The 23,997-nt window shown below is 40.3% G+C and overlaps 3 protein-coding genes across 3 annotated transcripts; all 3 read right to left on the bottom strand.

Moving 5' to 3' along the window:
• Nucleotides 1-2,763: 2,763 nt before the first annotated feature.
• Nucleotides 2,764-4,433, bottom strand: LOC111652489 (E3 ubiquitin-protein ligase TRIM21-like). The gene has a single exon (XM_023402772.2). The coding sequence runs from the start codon at nucleotides 4,431-4,433 to the stop codon at nucleotides 2,811-2,813; it is 1,623 nt and encodes a 540-aa protein (XP_023258540.1). The 3' UTR covers nucleotides 2,764-2,810.
• A 2,458-nt stretch (nucleotides 4,434-6,891) lies between these two features.
• On the bottom strand, nucleotides 6,892-23,959 carry LOC111652488 (neuronal acetylcholine receptor subunit alpha-10-like). The gene is made up of 6 exons (XM_087173040.1): nucleotides 23,862-23,959; nucleotides 15,781-15,926; nucleotides 15,546-15,700; nucleotides 15,151-15,397; nucleotides 14,781-15,066; nucleotides 6,892-10,008 (listed from the first exon to the last, which is right to left on the bottom strand). Exons 1-6 carry the CDS (start codon nucleotides 23,917-23,919, stop codon nucleotides 9,248-9,250), a joined length of 1,653 nt encoding a protein of 550 aa, XP_087029166.1. The 5' UTR covers nucleotides 23,920-23,959; the 3' UTR covers nucleotides 6,892-9,247.
• LOC111652490 (E3 ubiquitin-protein ligase TRIM21-like) lies at nucleotides 11,248-14,092 on the bottom strand. The gene is made up of 2 exons (XM_023402773.2): nucleotides 13,762-14,092; nucleotides 11,248-13,567 (listed from the first exon to the last, which is right to left on the bottom strand). Exon 2 carries the CDS (start codon nucleotides 13,555-13,557, stop codon nucleotides 11,872-11,874), a length of 1,686 nt encoding a protein of 561 aa, XP_023258541.1. The 5' UTR covers nucleotides 13,558-13,567; nucleotides 13,762-14,092; the 3' UTR covers nucleotides 11,248-11,871.
• Nucleotides 23,960-23,997: the final 38 nt, after the last annotated feature.

Here is a 23,997-nt window from a genome sequence, read left to right as displayed (position 1 = left end):
CATATTCTCGGCAGAAGTTCAAACACATTCCTGGTGGATTGTGCCTCCACCAGGGTTGTCCCTTGTCACCAATACTGTTAGAAATTTTCATAGACAGGATTTCAAGGCACAACAAGGGGGCATAGTGTGTCTGGTTTAGGGGCCTCAGAATTTCTTCCCTGCTATTCGCAGATGATGCTTTTCTGTTAGCCTCATCACACCAGGACCTCCAGCATGCACTGGGGCAGTTTGCAGACAAGTCTGAAGCACCTCCAAGTCTGAGGCCATAGTTCTCTGACAGAAAATGGTTGTTTGGTCTCCTTAGGTTGGGATGGAGTTTCTTTCCTCCAAGTGAAAGCATTTAAATAATTGGGGTCTTGTTCACAAGTGAGGGGAAGATGGAACGGAAGATAGACAAGCGGCTTGGTGCAGCATCAGCAGTAAAGTGGGCATTATACCGGACTGTTTTATTGAATAAGAAGCTGAGCTGGCAGGCAAGCTCTCACTAGCTGATCCTTGTTCCGACCCTCACCTATGGTCATGAGCTTTGGGTAATGATTGAAAGAATGAGATTTCAGAAACAAGCGGCTGAAATTAGTTTCCTCCATAGGGTGGCTAAGCTCAGCCTTTGGTGAGGAGCTCGGACATCTGGAGGAAGCTTGGATGCTGGTCCTTCCCGTCAAATGAGCCAGGGGGTGGTTCCAGCATCTGGTTAGGATGTCTTCTGGGCACCTTGCATTGGAAGTCTTCCAGGCATGTCCAATTGGTAGGACACCTCGAGATCCCCCAGGAGGAGCTGGAAAATGGTGTTGGGTAGAGGAACATGACATGACTTGACTACTTCGCTTGACCTGCTGCCACCTGACCTTACCTTGGATAAGTTGAAGAAAATAGATGGTTGATTGGAAGGATGGATCATGGAGTCATTAAAGTCAATAAGTGAAGTTTCGTGGGAGTCTATCCATTAGACTATGATATAATAAACCTTGTTTATATAGCTGTTTTCAAAAACAAGTTTACAATGTGCTTCATAGACATAAAAACAGACTCATGAAAATGTGTATGTAATGGCACACGAAGAAAGGTGAGGCTTCACTTAAATTGTTTAGGGACCAACAAATTTAATCAAAATCTGGCCAGTAGTTTTAGTGTTTTCTTGCTGTGGACCAAATTTCAGTAGCCACAGGTTCATCGTGCATTGTCAGTGAATGGAGTCCCTGTAGATCCCAGGAGTTTTCATTACTGCCTCTTGTAATCAGTGTTATTCTCTGAGCTCTGATCAACATCTATTACTGGGCCTCTCTCTTTGCTCCCACAGGGCTAATTACCATCAGAAACTGTTTGTAAGTGTTTTGTTAGGAAGCGGCTCACAGTGGACCTCATTAATGATTGCGTTTGTTTCAGAGTCATTACCACTGATTACTGGCTGCTGTGGTAACTGGAACACAGTGATGAAACTTTTTACAACTGTTGTTGCTTATTGTTCACAACAAAGTTTAACGATGAAAACTCTGATATTGAAGAGTTACTGTATCACTACTACACATCCATGTTAGACTGGTTTATGTGACAATCATGCTCTTGGACAATTACAATTAAATGTATTGGTCAAGTATCCTCATACATACAAGGAAAGACACTGTTTTACTGTCTGGTTGTTTTTTTGTACAGTGACCTTACTGACCTTCATGTTCACTTCAAATGCAGAGCACACAACATTTAATCATTTCACCCAACACCTGGCCAGTACTGTGCCTGAACAAGGATACAACCAAGGCCAAGAATTACTGTATATTAATACTTTACTTCTAATGTTTTAATAAAATGCAAGACATGAACAAATAGTATAAACTTATTAAAGTCTTAAAACCAGAGCTTGAAACAAGATTAGACTCTTGAATAGGTAGTAACCAAATGCTTAGCTAATGCTGCACTTTAGCCAGTCAAGCTTTACATTTACATCTCAAGCATGAGTGTTAATGATAAATGCTGAGCTTAGCATCTATAACATGTGCTGTATGTGTGTTTGGTAAAAATAGAATATAGAAAAATTACATTCGACATTAACATGAATATTTGTTAATGTACTTTGTGTCAAATCTAGAAAAAACCCAAAACAGGATACATAATAAGGATTAAATGTGCTTTTGCTAAATGTGATTGTAGAGGTCCACTGTGTTCAAGATTAAATGTAAAGCTGTTTAGCTCTATCTGCTGGTCATTGTTTGCTACTACAGTGTAGTACACAGCAAGAACACTAAAACAAATTAAAATTCTCAAATATCTCGCAGTACACTGTCTGCATACATATTTTTAACATTAACATACAAGATAAGCTGTACTTGAGAGAGAAAGGATGATTAGGAGACACTGGTCTCACAATAGAGTTGTTCTTTGTACTACAAGTGTTGTCAGAGATGTGACCTCTTCAAAAACCATGGAGCACACAACATGTATTTATTTAAAATTTTTAAAAATATATATTTTAGAACAACACAGCTCTGTTGCAGCTTTCTTTCACTTTCAAATGCACATCACAGTTATGGTACAGAAATAATCTTGCATACTTTTATATTGCTTGATTGATAGTCCCCATGACAGATGGGTCACATACATTTCAATAGTTATTCAGTTTTTCAAGTCATACTAATATCACATATCTATTGTCAAAAAACTAAGTAGCAAAGGGACATATTAAAGACAAAAAAAAAAAATACTTGAATCAGAATCAGTAGTTTACACTGCACATTGCACAAGACTGAAAATGTGACATATCTAATACATTTAAACAACATAAAATCTTTTAGGTAGAAAATCTAATTGTTATTATTCTACTCATTGTAATAAACAGGAGTGAGGATCAGAGGGGTGGAGCTTTTACCACCATGACTGAAGAATGGGTAGAGTTTCTCAGTGAAGGAGCAGCCAGTGAAAGAGTAGATACAATCTGCAGTATCAACATCATAGAAGGAGACCAGGCCCTGCTCATAATCCACAAACACCCCGACCTTCTCAGGCTTTGCAGAGAGCTCGATTGGAGAGTCAGCATGAGATGTGTATTCTCCATTCATCAGACCTATAGCCCAGTAACCCTCTTTGGGATTCAGTGGACCTTTTCCCTTCCTGTTGATTGACTTTCTGACCACTCCCAAATCCCAGTCAGCGTTTGCGTTAACTTGAACCTCATAGTAAAATCTACCTGAAGAGAAACCCCGCTTTCCTAAAACATTGTACAAACAAGAAAATCTGTCTGAACTGTCTCTGACATTTTTCCTGATCTTACTATGCTTTACTTCTTTCCCATCATCAGACAGGATGAGTCTGGGATGTGCTGTATCAGGATTAAGTATCACATCCACTGCATATCGCTGGACCTTCTTCAGCTCTGCTTTAGACAACATGTCCTTCATTTCACCCAACTGTGCCTCAGTCTCTTTGAGCTGTTCAACCAATCTCTCCACAGCTATTCTCACAGTGCCTTCATATAATGGTAGACGTATGCTGACCTTTGTCCAGTCCGTGGTTGGTAGCGCAGCCTTTAGGGACAGGAAACCTTGGAGGAAATCTAAGTCATCTTCAGTGTATGAGAGCTCCACCGTCTTAGCACTTTGCTTTGTTAACTCTGAGATTTCCTGTTTCAGCTCTCTGATTGAACCTTTGGCCTGTTCCTCTGTTGTTCTCTGCTTCTCTTCAATGGTATCGGTGACGTTCTTCTGCTGTCTTTCCATCAAATTCCTTATAAAGTTGAAGATTTGAACACCACCTGTTTTCTCTCTGTTCGCATCTTCATTACTGAGCTTCACTGAGTGTTTGATCTTGTGAATCTTCATTTGTCTCAGTTCAATCATCATTTGAATGTTAGCCTCCGTCTTCCCCAGCTCCATCTTCTTGTCTTTACGTGCTTCTTCCAGAGGAACAATATCATGTTCCTTGTGGTCTAAAACCATACAGTGCATGCAGACACATCTCTGGTCGACCTTACAGAACAGCTCCAGGGGCTTTTTGTGTTTCGTACAGAATCTGACTTTCAGGTTCTCTACAGGGTCGCTCAGCTGATGTCTTTTCAGGCCTGACTCTGTCCGATGAGGCTCCAGGTGAGTCTCACAGTAGGAGGACAGACACACCAGACAGGACTTCAGGGCTTTCTTTTTGGTTTCAGTGCAGATGTCACAGGAAACATCTTCAGAGCTGCTGCTGTTGGCTGTCTGTTGAGCTTCATGTCTGAGCTGATCAGCAATCTGAGAGATCAAAGTATTGACCTGCAGCTCTGGTCTTGTGTAGAAAACCTGTTTACACACAGGACACTGGCAATGGGTATTAATATCCCACTGTTCGGTGATGCAGGTTTTGCAGAAGGTGTGTCCACATGATATGGCGACTGGAATAGTGAACACATCAAGACAGATGGGACACAGAAACTGATCTTCAGTCAGCAGACAGATGCCTGCATCCATGATCTACACAGTGAGAGTAAAATTGTAATTCTTTGTTTAAAAATATCAAAATATTTTTCCTGTAATACTAGGAAAGACACTTTAAAAGTAATTATTTTGCACTGAAATGAAAGAAAAGGAATGAGAGTTATTTGGTTACAGAGATGTTCGTGAGCTCTCTGAGTCAACTCTGAAGTCTCAGGGGTAGGAATCTAAATCATCAAGTCTCTAAAGTTTCCAGCTTTAAAGTAGTCAGTCAGATAGTTTGGATTATTTTAAGTAGGGTTGTATGAGGTACTTATCCATAGTCAGTCATAGTCAATAGAGTTTAGTTTCATGATAATGTCTGTAGTTGAACACACCAACAACTTTATTGTCCACCATTATAGAAATGTATCATTAACTACACCTTTGCAGAATACAACATTAAGACATAGAACTTCAGAAACATTTAAAACCATATATAAGTATTATTAATAATCAGTCCTATCAGCTGTACTCACCAGTACTTGGCAAAGACTCTGTTGTGTTGTTGAGAAAAGTCCTGATGAACTTAAGGTTACTTTTTATTTAGACAGGACCAGAGAGACTACCACCTTACTCTTATACACTTTCTCCTTTATTGCTCCACCTCTTATGGCAGCCTTTTGGGAGACGTTTTTGTTCAGATCGTGACAAACTCTTGGCACAATCTAGAGCAAAACATCTGAGGCATGAACACTGTGATTATTAGAGAGGTCAGGTTAACTGGCAACTCTAAATTGCCTTTAGGTGTGAATGTCAGCATGAATAGGTGAGGGCTACACACCTGACCAGGGTTTTTCTGTTGGGTATCCCCTCAATATTCTCCATTGTTCATGTGTGTGTTGTGTTGAAGATGACGTCATGATAGCTTTGTGCGTCATTGCTATAGTAAAAACATCACATTGAGGGAGTACTATCTGCAGTGGAAAAGGAAGCACCTGGTACCGTAAGCCAGTAGAGTCAAGCCAGTACCATGCGGTGGAAAAACATTATTTGACTCTGCAGAGGTCAGTGCAAACCTTAAGTTGTGTTCCCATTGCAACTGAATACTTAAATTGACAGAGGGGTCAATCAACAACCTAACCTGTGACAGTAAATCTTGGGCTTATAACCTGAATTGTTAGACTGAGTCATAAAATAATTATTAGTCATTAAGATTATTCTTTGGGAAACATAATGGCTTTTCCAGGCAAATAACTTCTGTGACTCTGAAACAGATGTTTGAAGGAATTCCAACTTGCCTTCACCAGGCAAGTCCAACACTTGACAGACCTGCTCTCATTAATCCTCACAATAACAAGAACAATATCTGAAGGCACTTCACAGGGTAAGGTCAACACCTTACAATGTTATACCAGAAACCCATCAGTTCCCACAAAGAGCAAGCACTTTGCAACAGTGGGGAGAAAAAGTCCCTTTTAACAGGAAGAAACCTCCAACAGAACCGTACTCATGGTGAGCAGCTGTCTGCCTCGATCAGTTGGTCTAATGTAACAAGATTTGTTTGTATCATTACAAATTACCAGGCTAATAACAGCTGACAAAGCTGTGGAATGAAGTTTAGCCACCAAAGAAACATACTGTAAGGTCAAAGTGACACACTTTCTTCAGTGTATTGTTTGGTCTAATTAATTAAACTTAATTGTTTCCTGTAGGGAAGCTCTTTTTCCCAGCAGTGGACATCATTTTACACACACTTGCAGGAATACATGAGACACAAGAGCGACAGGTAGAACAACATGAAAACAAGACGTACTTCCCTCAGTGAGTCACCCTGTTTAGAGCTGCTGTGGCTGCAGGTACCAGGCTCTTCTGCACCTCAGGGTCCCGGACCTGCGTACACAGGGCAATACACTGAAGCGGTAGTTGAGTGGATCTGTGATGTCCTTGGTTCTTGTATTTGTAATTCGTGTGATAGCCAAACACTTGAGCTCTGAGAGGTTGGGTGTAGGCAGACCCATTGTCTTGGCAGCAGTTTTGGTTACGTGGGTGAGCTTGGTCTGGTTGTTGACTATCCTACTAAAAAGGAAACCACCTGCTGGCCTGTAATTGAAAATGTCCGTCTAGCTAGGCGTAGTCTGTGCTGTAAAATTCCCCTTCATTTTCTTCCTTGATGCATTCTTTCTCAGCACTCCCTTACATCCTCTCGTGCAATCATTTTTCCTGCCATGATTGTTGTGGTGTCTTCTACTCTTCCCACATCATAATTAATCTGATAATAATCTTTGTTCTCAATCTCAATCTGCGTTTGGAAGTGAAGCAGGTATATGACAGCAGCAGCGCCATCTGCTGCAGACAGACCAGACTGCAGCTCAAACACAGGTCACCAACTGAGATGTTTCATGGGCAACCAGTATCTGATGTTTTAGATTCCCTTTTCCCATATACATATGAAATGACATTTGTGCATTGTCAATTTTTGAAAAAAAAAAAAATTTCCATAAAACTCAAGAAACAAAGTTGTTATGAAAAGTTTAATGTATTTCATGGCATTCACAGTGTGTCATGTGTAAATATATCACACAATCAGGATACAGTGTATAACAATGTTACAGTGATACATTTGGCATTTGTACTTTTACATTGTGATGGTCACATACACTCCAAAAAAAGAGAAGTTGAGTAACTTTTTCTCAGGCCTATAAAATTTAATTATCTGAACTTCTTTTGCTCCTTCACTTTAATATCTCCTTAATTTTGTTATTAAATTATTGTGACTAAGATACTGTAAGTACTGAGCTGGACATTTAACAGTGAAACATTCTGTACACTTGTCAGTGCTCTCTAGAGAACAAACTATTTAATGGAGACTGCAAATAAATTCTTTTAAAGATTTTTTGTAATTGTTTACTCTTTTTTGAATATAATTAGTCTTGTGAAGGCAGCAACAAGGCAACAATAGAATAAGTTAATTAATAAAGACGTAAAATAAGTTTCATAAGCCTGATAATACTCTTTAAGATCATGTGAGATTATCGTCATGATTTTCACTGATTGAGCATCAAAACAGTTTTTTCTTCTTTCCTTTCATTATTCCCTCTTTTTGTACATTCTTCATTTTCTACAACCTCCTTTAATACCTCTGTATCATTTCCCTGTTTGATTGTTCTGATGGCTGAATAAAAAAAAAGCAGAATTCACAAATTAAGTTCAATTTCATTCATGGATTGTGCAAGAAACAATTAGTTGATTGACACAAAATTCATAGATGGCATGAAAAGGTTCAAAAATGACTAGACCTGTGTTGCATATTTTGTAGATGTGTGTATTTACATTATCCCAAATGTTTCCATCACTTTTCACACCTGGAGAAATCTGTCATTTTAATGAAGGTAAAGGTTTGCTTTTTTATTTGGTCACCTGTCACTGTCACTGATGTCATATCCCCTCGTTGTGGTTGCAGCAGTCAAAATAATTCATGCCGCAATTTTACGATAGGCTGTTTTAGATCTTGCTTGTTTTAAACTGTATATTTTATATTTGCAATGGTGGTGAAGACAACAACTCCCATGATCCCTCACAACATCTCCAAACTCAATCTTTTGTTTTGAATGAGAGACCCCTAGTGGCAGAAGTTACACACTGTGTTGTTTAAAGATTAACTGATAACCATACTTATTGGTTGTGACTTCAGTGTGATGGGTACATAAAAAAATCATCCATGCATTTTCAAGTTGTTAAAAAAATGAACACTCAGCGCATAAACATATAAAAAAGTGTGGCAAACGTGGTTTTCAAAACTGTGTTTGTGTGTTTGTGTTCAGCTGTGTTAGCGACATCAGTCCGTCTTCTCATCATGTAAACAAACATTTTTTTTTTCATCTTTTGATCTTCACAAACAGATGGAAGCCAGTCTGAGTTTAATGAATCTCATCTCATGTTGTTTTAATCTCTTAAAAACATTTAATGTCAAAATTCATCTTTAAAATCAGTTTTTCCTTCAAACAAGTGAAAAATACTGAAACCAGGTAATTTGACTCCTGCACTCTGCTGCATAAAACTTCATCTTTTCCTTAGTAGTTCTAAGATTTCTTTAGAAAAGAAACATTTAATTTAAGTTAATTTGGTGCTGTCTTTACTTTCAGATCGTATTTATTTCATGCATCTGTTTCCTTTCTGCACGTTCATCAAACACAAGTTTCTCTTCCTCAGTTCACTTACTTGGCACCTACTTGGCTACAGCAAATATATTTGATGTAAGGAATCTATTGCAGATATTTCTGGGAACGTTATGTATGATATTTGGGTTAGAAACCTCCCTTTAAATTTCATGCAAATGAGCACTAAACTCTCAACTGCAAAACTGCAAAAACATGTCTTCCAGAAGTTGCTGGAATGTGATGATCTCAGGAGCAAAGGTGGCAGATCGCTGTTTTTCTAGAGAGTTGATTCGGGCCAGTGCTGGGAGTCACATGTCAAACACAATGATCCGTGTCACCATGCTGCAGGTTATTAAATTAAATGAAAACCTTTGATGATATTTGATGAGATGCGTTCAAAGCATTTGAATCTATGATCTATGATCTATGGCCTTGTCTTGATTATTGACCCTCATGAACTCGCCTCTTTAAAACCTGTTTACTTACATCTTGAATTCTGGTGGAAATCACTGTTCGCAGAGACATCGGGTTAAGTTTAAATTTATGACAGGTTGGTGGATTGAGCCTTTGGCCTCTGAAATCAATTAATATTTGAGCAAATATCCCTGTTACTGAAAACAAAGACTGATTTTAGACTCAATACTTAGAAAGTTTAACGAATCATTTTATCAGTGTACCAACTCGCTGTGATTCTCTGAGGCCAGATCTAATTCAGATGGCTTTTCCCAGGATAAGAATGCTCATGAAGAAGGCCATGATGAAGAACAGCCACATGAAGAAGCGATCCATGACCTTAGCGACCTTCCTCCACTCCCCAATGCGCAGCTGTGCTGCTCGCTGGTCCTGGTATGAGCTGGCAATGAACTCAACACTCTTGCGCAGTCCGTGGTGTTGGCAAACACACTGGGTTTTAACTAAGATCTCCCTCCTGTTCTCCTTGGCTTCACCTCCGACACCTTTCTTTTCTTCAACATGCTCTCTTCCTCCTCCTCCTCCTCCTCCTCCTCCTCTTCCACCGGCACTGTTTGACTCCTCTCCCTGCTCGTCACGTCCACCAACAGCTCCTTCCTCCTCCGAGTGGTCGATGGTCACAAACAGATCCTCCTTCCAGTCTGTCTGGTTGGTCAAATCCTGCTCCAACTTCAGAGACGCCCCCGCCCCATTGTCTTCCACCCTCCCTCCCCACGCCTGTCCATTCACATCCCAGTTTGTTCCTCTGGGGTTGGCACCATTGGCTGATGTGGCTTCAGACTCCTCCTGAGACAGAGGTTGTTTCCCGGATGAAGTCACTTCGAGGCAGTTTTCGCCGACTTCATAGACAAAGCAGATGCGGGCGAGGTAGTTGAGGATGAAACGTTCGGCCCATTCTGGGACGGGACGAGCCTCTGGACCGCAGTGGTGTATGTTCATGATGAAGATGGTGAGTGCTGTTGAAGCAGTGACCATCGTCATGGTAGCAATGTAGTACTTTCCTGTTGAAAAAGGAAACTGAAGATCATTTAGAGGGTCAGAATCCATGTACAGTTAAATAATGAAAAATGCAGTTTTTCTTGTCAGGTGCTGAGCAACCTTACACCACCTGAATGATAAACATACATCCTCAGACTTGTACTTCTTGTACGTCATGTAAAGTAACACTGAATCGAACTGTAGCCCAGATCTGCTCCAGCTCAGCTGAACAACGTGAAATCTAGTTTACTTTATAGTGCAGTCAAACAATCTCATAAGTATTATCTTTGACAAAGATTTCTCTGCAAAACTCTCAAAGATGGAAAGAATCGAAACAGTTGTAGAGAAAACTCTCCACTGAAATGTGAGGATGTAATGAACTGCTGCTCATTGATGCCTGAGCTGTGATTATCGTATTTTAAATAACTGCTGACGGACATTATCGACCCGCTGGCCTCCTGTTCATTACAGTGATGTTAGCCAACAAACATAGACACACACACACAAACTACAAATCTGCTTACTTGGCAACTTTCTTCTCAGTGAACTGTATCACAACACGCTCTTAAAGTGAAGGGATACAAACATCCTGCCTGTCAGCTGCAGGTTTTACCCTTCAGACTCATGTGTATTCTGGGATCTCACAGCCATGAATTAAAATTCCTTCACAGACTCTCACACTAACAAAGAACCACCTGGAACACAAAACCTTCCCCATCAGCCAATCCCACTGAGCAAACCCTTCTGGGTTAATATTTGTCTGAACAACATGGATTTATTATGTTAGATCCTCTTGACTGATTTGTTGTTTGAATCTCAGACTTTTTACATAGTAAATTCTTTTTATATTTTGGACAGAGATATAAAAGTAGGTTTCCATGTGGAATCCACATTTGTGCTGAATCAGGTGAAATCTGGACCTAAGGTTTTAAAGTCCTATCACATTAAAAAATGACCTTGACTGTGCAGAACAGTGTTTGTGCAGATTTGGACTCTAGAGGGCTGGTTTCAAATGTATCTGCTGCAGGGGAAAGTGCTCCTGCAATCACATTAAATCTCAGTTTGACACCAGTAATCACGAGAAAGATTTTAGTCTTGTCTTGGTCCAATATAACACTTACACAAGTGTGATGTGGAAACCTGAAGCCTCCAGATCACAAACACAGTGAAGTAGGAGACTTTTACTTTGTTTTCTGTTTGATTTGATTTTAAATTCATGCCACAATGAAAAACAATTCTTTCAGTTACTCCAGACAAAGGGATAAATAATTGTCATTTAATGTATGTTTTTCATTTAATTATGCCACAAAAAATTCATATATAAAAAGAAAATACATATATAACAATATATATAGCATTTCACATTGTCTTTGTTTGATTTGTCTTTATTTAAGCATTTTAAATCTACTATAAATCTTTGGCACATGATGTATTTAATGTCATCTAGTGTCTACAGCAGCTGCAGAACATACAATTATAACAAGATAACAAGAGAGGCCAGATCAGGACATACAAGAACATGCAGTTTCTCTCAAACTGGTGTCTTGCAGCAGTAAGTAGCAAAGGGACACATAAAAGAAAAATATTAAGAAGATAATGAAATCTTTTTTTTAAATACACCTTGACATAGCTGTACCTGCTTCCTCTTCTACCATATATATGTTAAAATGTGTTTTAGGATCTGAGGTGTACCCAACTTCCCAGTCCGTGGTTCATGTTCAGATGGGGGTTGATTGTTGCATTTCACCCCCACTACACCACAGGTTAAGCATGAATTAGAAAAAAGAAGTTTACTGAGAAAACCTAGTAATCTTAGATGGGGAGCAGCAATAACATGTCCTTGAAAAGTCCTCAAGTAATCATATTATTTATTTATTTTTTGTCGATTATGGATTTTTTCGTATTCTTGAATATATTCGTACTAAGTTAACCTTGATGTCACGGACTGGACAAATGACCAGAGGGTCAGAGTTTTTCCCACCATCATTATTACAGGGATTGAAGAATGGGTAGAGTTTCTCAGTGAAGGAGCAGCCAGTAAAGGAGTAGATGAGAGTTGCAGCATCAACATCATAGAAGGAGACCAGACCCTCCTCATAATCCACAAACACCCCCATCTTCTCAGGCTTTGACTTCAGAGAGAGACGGACACATGGATCAGCAAGAGCTTTGAACTCATTTCCGTTCCTCAGAGAGACGGTCCAGTAACCGTTCAGAGGATTCAGTGTGATTTGCCCCTTCCTGTTAACTGACTCCCTGGCCACTCCTAAATCCCACTTACTCTTCCCTTTAACCTGAACCTCATAGTAAAATCTTCCTGTAGTAAAACTCTGCTTCCCTAAGACACTTGCATAATAAGAAAATCTGCTTGAACTGTCTTGAAGATTCTTATTTACATCACCAAATGTCACTTGTTTTCCATCACCAGACAGGATGAGCCATGGATTTGCTGTCTCAGGATCAAGGGTCACATCCACTGCATACTGCTGGACCCTCTTCAGCTCCACCTTAAAGACATTCTTTATGTCTTTCCTGAGTTTCTTCTCCAGCTCAACTACAGCTGTTACCACAGTCCCCTCATATGATGGTGGACGGACACTGACGTCTGTCCAGTCTTTGGTGGGTGGAGCATCCTTTAAGGACAGGAAACTTTGGAGGAATTGGAGGTGGTCTTCAGAACATGAGAGCTGCTCCAGCTCATTGCTTCTCTTCATCAGGTCCAAGATTTCCTGTTCAAGCTCTATGATCAAGCCTTCAGCCTGTTTCTTTGTTGGTCTCTGCTTGTCTTTGATCATCTCAGTGAACTCAGCCAGGCCTCTGTCAACAGACTCCCTCAGAGCAGTAAACACCTGAACACCCTCAGCTATCTCTCTGTCTGCATCTTTATTACTTTGGTTCACTGAGTGTTTGAGCTCCTGAATCTTCAGTCGTCTCCTCTGGATCATCTGCTGAATTTCAGACTCTGTCTTCTCCAGCTCAGCATTTTTTTCTTCATATTCTTTTTTCAGAGGAACAACATCATGTGTCCTGTGGTCTAAAACCATGCAGAGCATGCAGACACATGTCTGGTCGGTCTTACAGAACAGCTCCAGCGGTTTATCGTGCTTCATACATATCCTACCTTGCAGATTTTCCACAGGACTGATCAGCTGATGTTTTTTGAGACCTGTGACTGTCAGGTGAGGCTCCAGGTGAGTCTCACAGTAGGAGGACAGACACACCAGACAGGACTTCAGGGCTTTCAGTTTGGTTCCAGTGCAGATGTCACAGCAAACATCTTCTGATGTGGCACGCTGTAGCTCCGAGCTGCTGCTGTTGGTTTTCTGTTGAACTTCATGTCTGAGCTGAGCAGCCATCTCAGAGATCAAAGTATTGACCCGCAGCTCTGGTCTTGTGTAAAAAACCTCTTTACACACAGGACAAAGGCAAGGGACATTAATATCCCAGTGTTCAGTGATGCAGTTTTTACAGAAGTTGTGTCCACATGGTGTAGTGACTGGATCAGTGAAAACACTGAGACAGATGGAGCACAGAAACTGATCTTCAGTTAGCAGACAGCTGGCAGCGGCCATGATCTACACACTGAGAGGAAAAATAAATGTGTGAAAGAACAAAACTGGAATTCTTTTTTTTAAATATCAAACTGTGACTTCTGTATTCCTGGAAGAGATACTTAAAACTATGTTGTTGTTCCATTTCCAATCAACCATGTAATTAAATGAATGTGACTTCCTGCCTGAGCAGAGTACATGTTAAGTATCAGCAGCTATACTCACCAGTGTTTCGCAGGGACTCCGCTGTGTTGCTGAGAAGGTCCTGATGAACTCAGTTTAGTTTTTTCTTTAGAGAAAACAGAGACTCATCTGGCCTGCAGCTCTGCTGTCACTCTTTTCTCTGTGAAATGTCGTGTTGAAGCTTCCCTTTCATTCAAGTGTTGCTTGGCTCTCACTGAAACTCTCAGGATGAGGTTTACTTGCATTTCTGGTTTGGGCAGGACAAACCTTTGGCATCTGGAGCGAGGTATGTACATTTATAACAGCCAATAAGACTTAGCTTAGTCTATGTTTGGGTCAATAGGCCACAACTCTCTCTCTAAGTGGGTAAAATTGTAAATGTCATGTTGAATGCCAAAGAGAACCAAAGGTTTCAAAGTGGAAGAAATAGAGAACAGTTTTCAAGAGGTTTGCAAAACATCCAGCAGATTTTGAGTTTTACTATTTCACAATAACATTTTCTTCTCTCTAACATTGACATTAGATTCAGAAAATGCTGAGCTGACAGAAGAGGTTGTACTAGTTTGACAGGCTGCAGGACTCAAATACATGCTATCACAAGCTCAAAGTTGATATGATGTAATGCACATGTCCTGCCCTCTATTGTTTGACTATAGTAGAGTAGTGGTTTTGTCCTTCAGCCCATCTTTAGTCAAATTTTACTGTTTACCAAGAGTCAAGTACTGTCAAGGGGCTTTGACAGTTTACGTCTGATATTATGTCAGATATATATATGCAATCACTGACAGGAACTGATTGACAGTGTCAAAACTAAATGATTCCCAAGAATCCGATAGTTTGGAATAAGAACCCAATCTCAATCACTGACATTATGTTCTAGTTTTCGAAGTATTTGGTCTACCCCTTTTATATAACACAACTACTTCACAATCACTTTTACTTGTACCATCATGACCGCCACTGATTGATTTAGAAACTCAGGAGCTCAAAAATATTTTTCTCAACAAATGACAAACAACTTTAACGAAACATAAAAATCAGTGAGTCCTTGGTCTGCTCACCTATCAGTGGGACGCTCTCGGAGGGCGGCATGCTCTCAGCCACCAGCAACTGAAACACGGTAAGGGCCAGCAGCACCGTGACACCCAGAGAAACCTTTTCACCTGAGTCAGCTGGCAGGTAGAAGCCCAGCGGGGCCAGAAAGGAGATCATCATGCAGGGGATGAGGAGGTTGAAGATGTAGAAGGAGGCCCGTCGCTTCAGGTGGAGGGTAAAGGTGATGTCCGGGTACGGATCCGAGCAACAGCCATACAGGATGACATTTTTCTTGGCTGGCATGCCCAAAACCTGGTTAGGAAAAAAGATTTAAGATTTTTGTCAAAGAACTGACAAACGCCTTGAAGTGAACACATGACCAATATAACAACTCACCTCCCACTCCACATTGGGGACAAAGTCAGCCAGGTCAGCACTGTCCAAGGCATTGAACAAATCCATCTGGTTGCCGTTGTGAGTCCAGGAGCCGAACGTCAGGTGACACTGCTGGACGTCAAAGGGGAAGAAGGCCACATCCACCGAGCAGGAGCTTTTGGTGATGGCTGGCTGGTCCCACATGACCTGACCATCGTTACGGAGAACAACGTTGGTCTCCATGGAGCTGGAGAACTCATCGTCTGCACTGTGATGGAGAAAGTGGAGGAAGTCATGTGAAGGCAGGGATAAGGGACGAGGAATAGAAGACAGGAAGTCAGTAAAGAAGTTCAGTGTTATTGCCAATTAATGCTTCCATACCAGTGTCCTGCAGCTGGGCAGGAAGCAACTCCTACCTGTTATACAGAACAATATCAGGTCTCCACACATAGCTGCTGGGTATGCGGATGGTGTCGAGGCCGTCGTAGTCCTCTTTCTTCCAGGTGAGGTAGGCGTCATTCCACACCTGGCGTATCCACAGGTAGGTGGTCAGGATCTGGTTCCGCTCATCCTGGTGAAAGGAAACACCATCAGGGAGGACATGAACACACACAACGTGAACATCTGGATCAGCGCTCAGGGTTTGGTTACCATGTCGATGATCTGGGAGAGAGTGATCTGCAGGGTGACGTTGATGATGTGGTCAGTGTCTTCCACCGGACGCAAGGCGTTGGTGTAGTTGGAGAACAAGTCATTCAGCAGCTTCTGAGCGAAGCGACCATGAGCGCCCAAACAAACTGGAGAATAGAAAGAGAGAGAGACATTGTCATCGACCCAGGTAGATGAGAGTGTTGGTCAGTCCAACTCTCCAGAGCTGGTATGTCCTCCTGGTCAGATTTCTATTGACAGTCCTGAGCTCATTCCTGTTCCCCAGAGGATTAACTACTCAGACTTACTGACCCCATGACCTTCTCTCTAGCACCCCCTTCAGGACAAACTCAACATTCTCAGCTCCACAACTCTTAGTTAAATCATTCGTGTGTTATTTGATCTGTTCAGCAGTTTCATATTGCTGCTGTAATGCAACACTTAAGCCTCTAGGGGACGCTTTCCACAGTCAGCCTTTATATTTACAACGAAATAAAAATAATAAAGTCAAATTAACTGTGTCTGTATATGGAAAATCATATCTGTGATTTTACTCTTGATTACAAGAATTTTGGTAATAAGTATTTAAGGGAGTCAATTTCTTGTGTTTTAATCTTTTTCTTGTTCAGTTTAGTCTTCTTGGCTTTAAACAACTTAATAAACCTTTTTACAAACACTACTATTACCATAGTTTGATCCAAACATTGATGTTCTCTTCACATTTCAAATGTGAATCTGATTCATTCGCACATCATTTTAGACATTATGAGGTTGGAAGTGTCCTAAAGTATAAAGTCCTTTTCTCTGTCGTGATTCTCTCTTTATCCTGAAATGTCTCATGTAAATCATGAACACACACATGATAACACACACACACACACACGTGCAAACCACATTTCCCACTTCAATTAACCGGGTCATCTCCTCAGGTGTTACAGATTAATCAGAAAAACGTCTGTAGCAGCAGACCGCTAATTTCTTTAAATCCTGTCACAACATGATGATGGTGATGATGATGGTGGAGGTGACCTGAACAGATGCATGTGTTCGTCTGTGTCATACTATTCTCCTCTACATCAACAGCAGCCTGAACTGAAACTTTTCACTTGAATTTGCATAAAATGTTCATATGTAGACAAGACAATGAACAGAAATGATCAGTGACTTAATTTCACGAGTCTCTGACAAACAAAAAATACAGAGGCAAATTAATTTAAGTGTTTGTGAGAGTTCAGAGATCTGAAGAACAGAATTATATTTTATGTTCTCCAAAGTTCACATCAGTAAGATGCTGTAAGTCAGCAGATAACATCTGAACCATCAGACCAATAGCAGCAGACATAGCTTCATCTTCAGTCCAGTAACCATATAAGTAAATGAAGAGAACAGCCAACAGTTCAGTTGTGTAAATTAACGACAAACACTTCACTATCAGCTGCAGTCAGTCGTCTTCAGGCGGCCGAGGAATGAAGTTCAGTGGCCAAAGACACATCCTGTAAGGTCACAGTGAAACACTTTGCTGGCTGTCGCCTCAGACGCTGCAGTGCCTCATTTCTAAAAAGGTTTTGTTGGATTTATGCGGCTTAATATTGTGTAATATTTTTCCAGACCTATAGTCCATATAAGAGAAATACACAAGTGATAAAAGATAAAGACAAACCTCCAGGTGACAACATAAATAAATAGAACATATAAATAATTTTGTCGACTATTAAAATAAAAGGCAGCACTACCTGCTGTATTTTATTTTAATGCTTTTCTTGATCACATATTCGTCCGAATATTATTTTTCTGGAAATTAAGTTTAATTCAACAGTGTTGAGTTAGCTGGAGTTTCTTGTGGCTTGTGGAAAGTGTTTTGATTTTGTCATGAAGAAATTACATTTTTGATGAGAGAAAATTAGTTTAAGGGAACCTGGAAGAAAAAACCAGAAACATAAATGAACCAGGGAGAAAATCAACTGTCAAACAGCCAAGAATGTCATGATGAAGAGCTCAGAAAGACGTTGGAAAAGTGGTCAGAGAAAATAATTTTAACCGCCTGTAGGTGCGTTTCCATGAACCTGCTTAATGCGCAATTTGAAATAGAAACACTTTTTTCACATTAAAGTCGTGGCACCTGCTGAATCAGGCTCCATGGAGCCAGTTCAACAGACTGAGAGTCAGACTGCTGGAAATCCATTGTCACATTTAATTGGAATAATATCACAAGAGGAGAAAACCCAGTTTTGTTCAGATTACATCACCCAATGGAAACACAAACCACTCACAACAATTCTGAACACTCAACAACAATGACAAACAGAGATTCATAACTGCAAGAGGAGACATTAAAGACAAAAAAAAATAGTCCTAATCTCTGTCTCTCTCTCTCACACACACGGACAGAGGTTTAACAACATGCCTTGCACAAAAAAGGAAGTGCAGAAAAGCAATGGTCTATTCAGCGACCTTCAGATAAGAAAATAATATATTAAGAAACTCTGACATGACAGTAGAGACACACACAGAGTCCTCCTCCCCCTGAGTGTTAACATCCTTTGGACAAAAATGGAAATGTGGAAATGATGCAGACGGACATGGACAACAGGATGTAGAGAAAATCTGATTCACATCAGCTCTGTTTGTCTGTTTAAAGCTCATTAATATAAATGATTATTTGTGATTATTTTATGTATCTGTCTGGAAACATACATGTCTATTCATTATAAGTCTGGTGTTTTTGTTTTCTTTATTTCTAATTAAAGCGTCTCGTGCTTTATGACTTCACTACCCTGCACGGAAATCTTCAAAAACACCTTAATATTTAAAAAAAGACTCAGTAAGTTCCTGAAACAGGAAAAAGTTTGTCCAGGACTATTTGAAGTGATGGATTAATCCACATTCATTGCTCTAGTGAGTATTTTTGGGATAGCTGTCTGTTGATAAGAAGAAAAATATTGAATAATGCATGTTAATTAAAAAAGATTCATGTTTGTCAAACTGACACAACTTTAGGATTCGTTTTAAACAAAATGAATAACATACAGTTTTAACACAGCACATTTAAGGTGTTTCAGTTGTACCTGCTTGGCCAGTAGAAGGATGTGAAGGCTGCAGTGACAACACTCTGTCTGTCCCTGTGTCCAACACCTTCAAGATATCCTGACAACTACAAGCCAGAGCTCCATTCAATTTGACATTGTGTATACAGACTGGTAACAAATGAAAGTAAAATCCAACTAAACGTGTCTTAGTAAGGTGCTGGGAATAGCTTCAGTGGCCCTCGTCATAGATGGTCTCCACATGTGGAACTGTCCTGTAGGGATCAGCATCACTCTCCAAAACATCTTCCCTTATTTGGTGTTTTGATGGCGGTGGTGGAGAGCGCCCCCTAAAATGTTGCTCAATAAAAATCTCCCATAGGTATTCAGTCTACTAAAGAACCCCTAGAATCTATTTGAGGTGAACTAGAGACACCTGCCAGACACCTAGAACCTCCTCAATGACCAGTAGAACCTCCTGACTGATAACTAAAACCTCCTAAAGAAGCCTGATGGTGGAGGAAAGTGCTGTCTAAACCATTGCTCCAAAATATCCCATAGATGTTCTCACTAGATCCCTAGAACAGTACAAGAACTAACTAAAGGGCCCACAGAACCTCTTTAAGGACCACTAGAACCTCTTCTTAAAACCTCCTCGGTGGCTGCAGTAACCACCTAAAGGACCACCTCAACCTCTTAAATGATAACTAAAACCCACGAAGTGCTCTTAGATGGCTTCCTCAATGACCCCTAGAACATCCTCAATTGATACAAGAACCACCTAAAGAACCATTAAGAACCACTAGAACCTCTTCAATGACAGCAAGAAACTCCTAATAACTCCTCAGTGACTCCTAGTACCTCTTCAAGGACAACTAGAACGTCCTGGACACTGACTAGAACCATCTAAAGGACCTCTAGAATCTCCTCAGTGACCACTAAAACCCCATGAACTTCCTCACTGGCTACAAGAACAACCTGAATCACCCCTAGAACCTCTTTAAGGACCACTAGAATCCTCTCACGCACCTCCTAGAACCACCTAAAAGACTTCTAGAATTAACTCACTGGCCTCGTGAACCTGAACCTGCTTTAAGACCACAAGAACCTCTCCATTGATAATTAGAACATTTCAAGGTCCAAAGAAGTCAAATCATCCACTATTTCACCAAAAATTAAAGGTTAGAGACAAATCCAATAAAGGAAAATAGATCAGTGAATTAGAACTTAGTTTTTTCTTCTTTCCTCTCCCATTAATGATCTGACGACATCTCAAATTTACCCGGCCAAACCTCTAAGTTAGGAACCACAGGCCTTAACACACCAACTACATGAAGCTGGTAATACTTGTGTGTTTTTCCCACTGGTACTTTAAGTACAAACACTTGTTTGTCAGAAAAAGCAGGACCAATCAGCATCCTGCATTTGGCTCAGCAATAATAAGGTAAGACTGAACCTACAGCTAATTCCAGGTGAGATCAAGGCTTTCTGTAAATCGACCTGCAGCTCCGCCTCTTATTGTCTTTGTTCATTGTTCAAATGTCTCCATGGTCTGTTGAGCAGATGCGTCAGCACTTTATCGGACAGTATCAACTGCCTGGGAAGTGTTAGTGCTAACAGCTCTGAGAGCATGCCAGCTGGCACACACGCAGTGTTGTGTTTCCAACCCTCCAGAGGACGGTAAATCACCTTATATTCATTTCCTGGAGACTTACTCAAACCATGACAGTAACCACTACTTGCCTTGGCCTAAACCTAACATTACCCTTACCTTAAACCATAAAATTTAATGATGTACGTGAAGGGAACTTGCTTTTGTGCCTAAAAGGAAGTCGTGTCCCGATTATATAATTTACATAGGTATAGGTCCCCACAACATGGGTAATACAAGCACACATACACACACACACACACACACACACACACACACACGCACGCAAACAGCTTAGGGTCATATTGACTTAACATGCCTTCATCTGTTCTTTGCACTTAGCCGTGATGCACATGATTCTGGCCATCTGTGCACTGAGCAGCACATATGGACTTTCTTGTTACCGTGGCGATGATGGATGGTGACGATGATGGTGAAGACGATGATGCTGATGACGAATATGTGCTGCATTATTTCTATGTGTGTGTGTGTGTGCGTACTTGTATTACTCATGTTGTGGGAACATGAATCTGTTAACACATAGTGACTCGACCCAAAATCTAAGAGTGAAAACTTGGTTAGAGGTTAAAGGTTAAAGGTTAAAGGTTGGGGGTTGGGGGTTAGGGGTTTGGGGTTTGGGTATGTACCTGGGAAATTGATGTACATCAATGTTAATGTCCTCTGAAGTGATGGAAACATGACTGTGTGTGTTGGTACGAAACATTCTCATCCGGAGCCAGTTTCATCCTTCACTTTTAAATGTGATTGTTAAGCTGTTTTCAGACATTTCCATCTCCATCTGTCTGGTACACTAATGTTAACAAGCTTTTATTAATAATGTACAAGTTAAATTTACTTATTTCCATCGCAACTTTGCAGAGCTGAATGTCTTGTTCAATTAAAGTCCAAATACCCAAAAATATTTACTTTACAATGACATATGACAAAGAAAAGAAGGAAATTCTCTCATTTGAGAGGCTGGAATCACAGAATATTTGGGATTGTTTCACAGTCAACACAAAATTAATCGATTATCGAAATAGTTGATTCATCGACTAAAACCTAACTTGACTATGTTTCTGTTAGGTCACATTGAAGAGATCAATTTGAGAAAAATCAGAACTGGGGATCTGAGCGTAGAAAAGTCTGGAACCAGCGGTTCTTCATATTCGTAACTGTATTTGGAAACAACGCTTCACTTCTGAATGTTGGCGCTGAACTGCTTCAGAATGAAATATCTCAACAACTGATGGTCAGTTGTCCATGAAATGAACTGTGGATTTTTTTTTCTGTCATCATCCGATTAAAATCAACATCAGAAATATCATTAGATTTTGGATCTTTGATAAAACCACTGCTGGAGATAATTGCAGCTTTAGAGGATAAAGCCGTGGAGGGTCGCAGTGTGTTTGAATTATCTCTGCTGTTTAACCTCTGGAGGTCACGCCTCCTCTTATCTGGGTGGATGTTGTGATTGACAGCTTTAATCCTGATAACCATCAAGGTTTATCACTGCTCAGTCTGCCTCCCTCCATTGTCCCAACACCGAAACGCACACACAGTTCAGTTTTCATCACTTCAGAGGACATTACATTGACTTGCAGCACTTCCTGGAGCCTTAACCACAACCACTATTTGCCAAACATGAACCTTAAACAAAGTTTTGACCCATAAATTTAATGATCTGCATCATGGGAACTTTATTGTCCCCAGAAGGAAGTCGAGTCCCTGCAGTGACTGTAAACAGATTGTCCCCACATGTCAGGCCGACACGTTGTCCACCACAGTTAAGAAAACAGTGGTTACCTTTTGAGTTAAAAATGAATAATTTCTGCATCACTTTGTCCTTCAAAACCAGACCAGGTCCCATTTCTGGCAAGTTACTTGGTCACATGTCTGAATAAATGTCGAGCCAACAAGTTTGGACCTGGTCCAGGATTGGACGTAATTAAAGTTTAATTTAATAGTGGTGCAAGATGAAAAGTCAGACATTATTACAACGTCATCCTGAGGGAACATGAATACCTGAAACAAACTACATCACAATCCATCCAATAGTTGTTGAGACATTTCACTAAAAAACACGAATGTCAACCAGCTGGTGGCGCTAGAGGGAAAATGAGGGGATCACCAAAGTGAGCAAGAGACATCGTCTGAGGACTGTGAATATCTGCACTAAATTTCACAGTATCTGTCCAATACTGTTGTGATATATTTGAGACTGACCCAAAGTGGTGGACTGAGCGAGCGACAGACCCGTCGCCTTCCTTAGAGCCGTGCTGGTCACTAACACAGTGTATATGATCTGTACGGTTCAGGTTTATTTAGGTTTGGACATAAATCAGCTTGGTTAGGATCAGAGAAAGACGGTTTTCACCACTTTGAAGTTTGAGGAAAAGGAATTTAAATTTAAACAATATCTGTGATATTTTGTTGTTACAACACAAAAAAAAAAAGAAAAATATATAAAAGATTAAATCTACAATCGGCTCTTAAATGATGTTTTAATGTAGATAGAACAGACTTTTTAGAAATTTGACTGGCCCATAGAGTCCTGATTTTACACACCATTCATTTATTAACCTGGGGATTCTTTCACAATAAAAGCATGATTATTTGAATTTGGATGTGGCGTCTAAACCACCACATCAGGCTCACATCTGCTCCTCATCCCTCACCTCCTCCTCACGGCTGTAAAGTCTTTATTTTGTTTGTCCTCCCGTGCTTATCACTCGGAGGCACAATGAATCCTGAACGCCCCCGGTCTGAACGAAGGCATGAACGTTACTGATAAAGGCTGAGAGCGGATGTTTACGGTGTTTGGAGTTTGAAAATGATGAGTTGATTAATTGAGTTGATGGAAAGAGATGGAAAGAGAAATGATGCCTTATTCCATTTTAGGATTCGTGTATATTAATGTGTATATTAATGTGTATATTAACCGTATATTAACCGTATATGACAGGAAATCTGGGTTTTGGACTCTTGGTCAAATAAAACAAACAATTTCAATGCCTGCTTTTTCACAGGCATTTTCACAATTTTTGATTATTTCTTTAGATCACAATAATTGGAAAATAATAATGAAAATGTTCCAACACAAGGAAACAGTCTGGACCAGCTGTTTTTTAAAAGCAGAACAATGTGTGAAGATGTTTTGGTTCAGGAAAGTGATGCAGGTGCGATTTCCTCCACACAGATTTAAGGTGTTTGAATCTTTAATCCTCAGTCTTCATCTTCATCACTTTACACAGTCCTGAGGCTGTGACAACATCTGGATCACAACCAGCTTCAGCTTGTTTGTTAGAAATTAAATGATAAATAAAATGAATTAGAATAATACAGTCACTGCTTTAACTGAAGAAGCAACGTTTATTAAAGTAGCAGAAGTGAAGCTGAAATCGTCTCACCTGGAAGAAAGAAGTGGAGCAGCAGAGACGCGATCGATCCGCTGCAGAGGAGCCTCATTCCGTTCTGATAACTGATATTGATCCGCCAAAGAAATCGATTACAATACTGTGATCACACTTCAGCCTCCAGCCACCC

Source organism: Seriola lalandi, unplaced genomic scaffold, assembly GCF_002814215.2.
Source record: "Seriola lalandi dorsalis isolate HSWRI2012SDOR001 ecotype SW California unplaced genomic scaffold, Sedor1 jcf7180002053986, whole genome shotgun sequence".
Classification (NCBI taxonomy): Eukaryota; Metazoa; Chordata; class Actinopteri; order Carangiformes; family Carangidae; genus Seriola; species Seriola lalandi.
Note: the sequence above shows the minus strand (reverse complement) of the source record. Positions and strands in the feature narration are given on the sequence as shown.

Coding starts and splice junctions, on each gene's coding strand:
- LOC111652489 (XM_023402772.2), bottom strand. CDS start 4,433: ATGGATGCAGGCATCTGTCTGCTGACTGAAGATCAGTTTCTGTGTCCC.
- LOC111652490 (XM_023402773.2), bottom strand. CDS start 13,557: ATGGCCGCTGCCAGCTGTCTGCTAACTGAAGATCAGTTTCTGTGCTCC.
- LOC111652488 (XM_087173040.1), bottom strand. CDS start 23,919: ATGAGGCTCCTCTGCAGCGGATCGATCGCGTCTCTGCTGCTCCACTTC. Junction 15,927..23,861: donor GCTCCACTTCTTTCTTCCAG/GTGAGACGATTT, acceptor TCTATTCTCCAG/TTTGTTTGGGCGCTCATGGT. Junction 15,067..15,150: donor TCCCCAATGTGGAGTGGGAG/GTGAGTTGTTAT, acceptor TTTCCTAACCAG/GTTTTGGGCATGCCAGCCAA.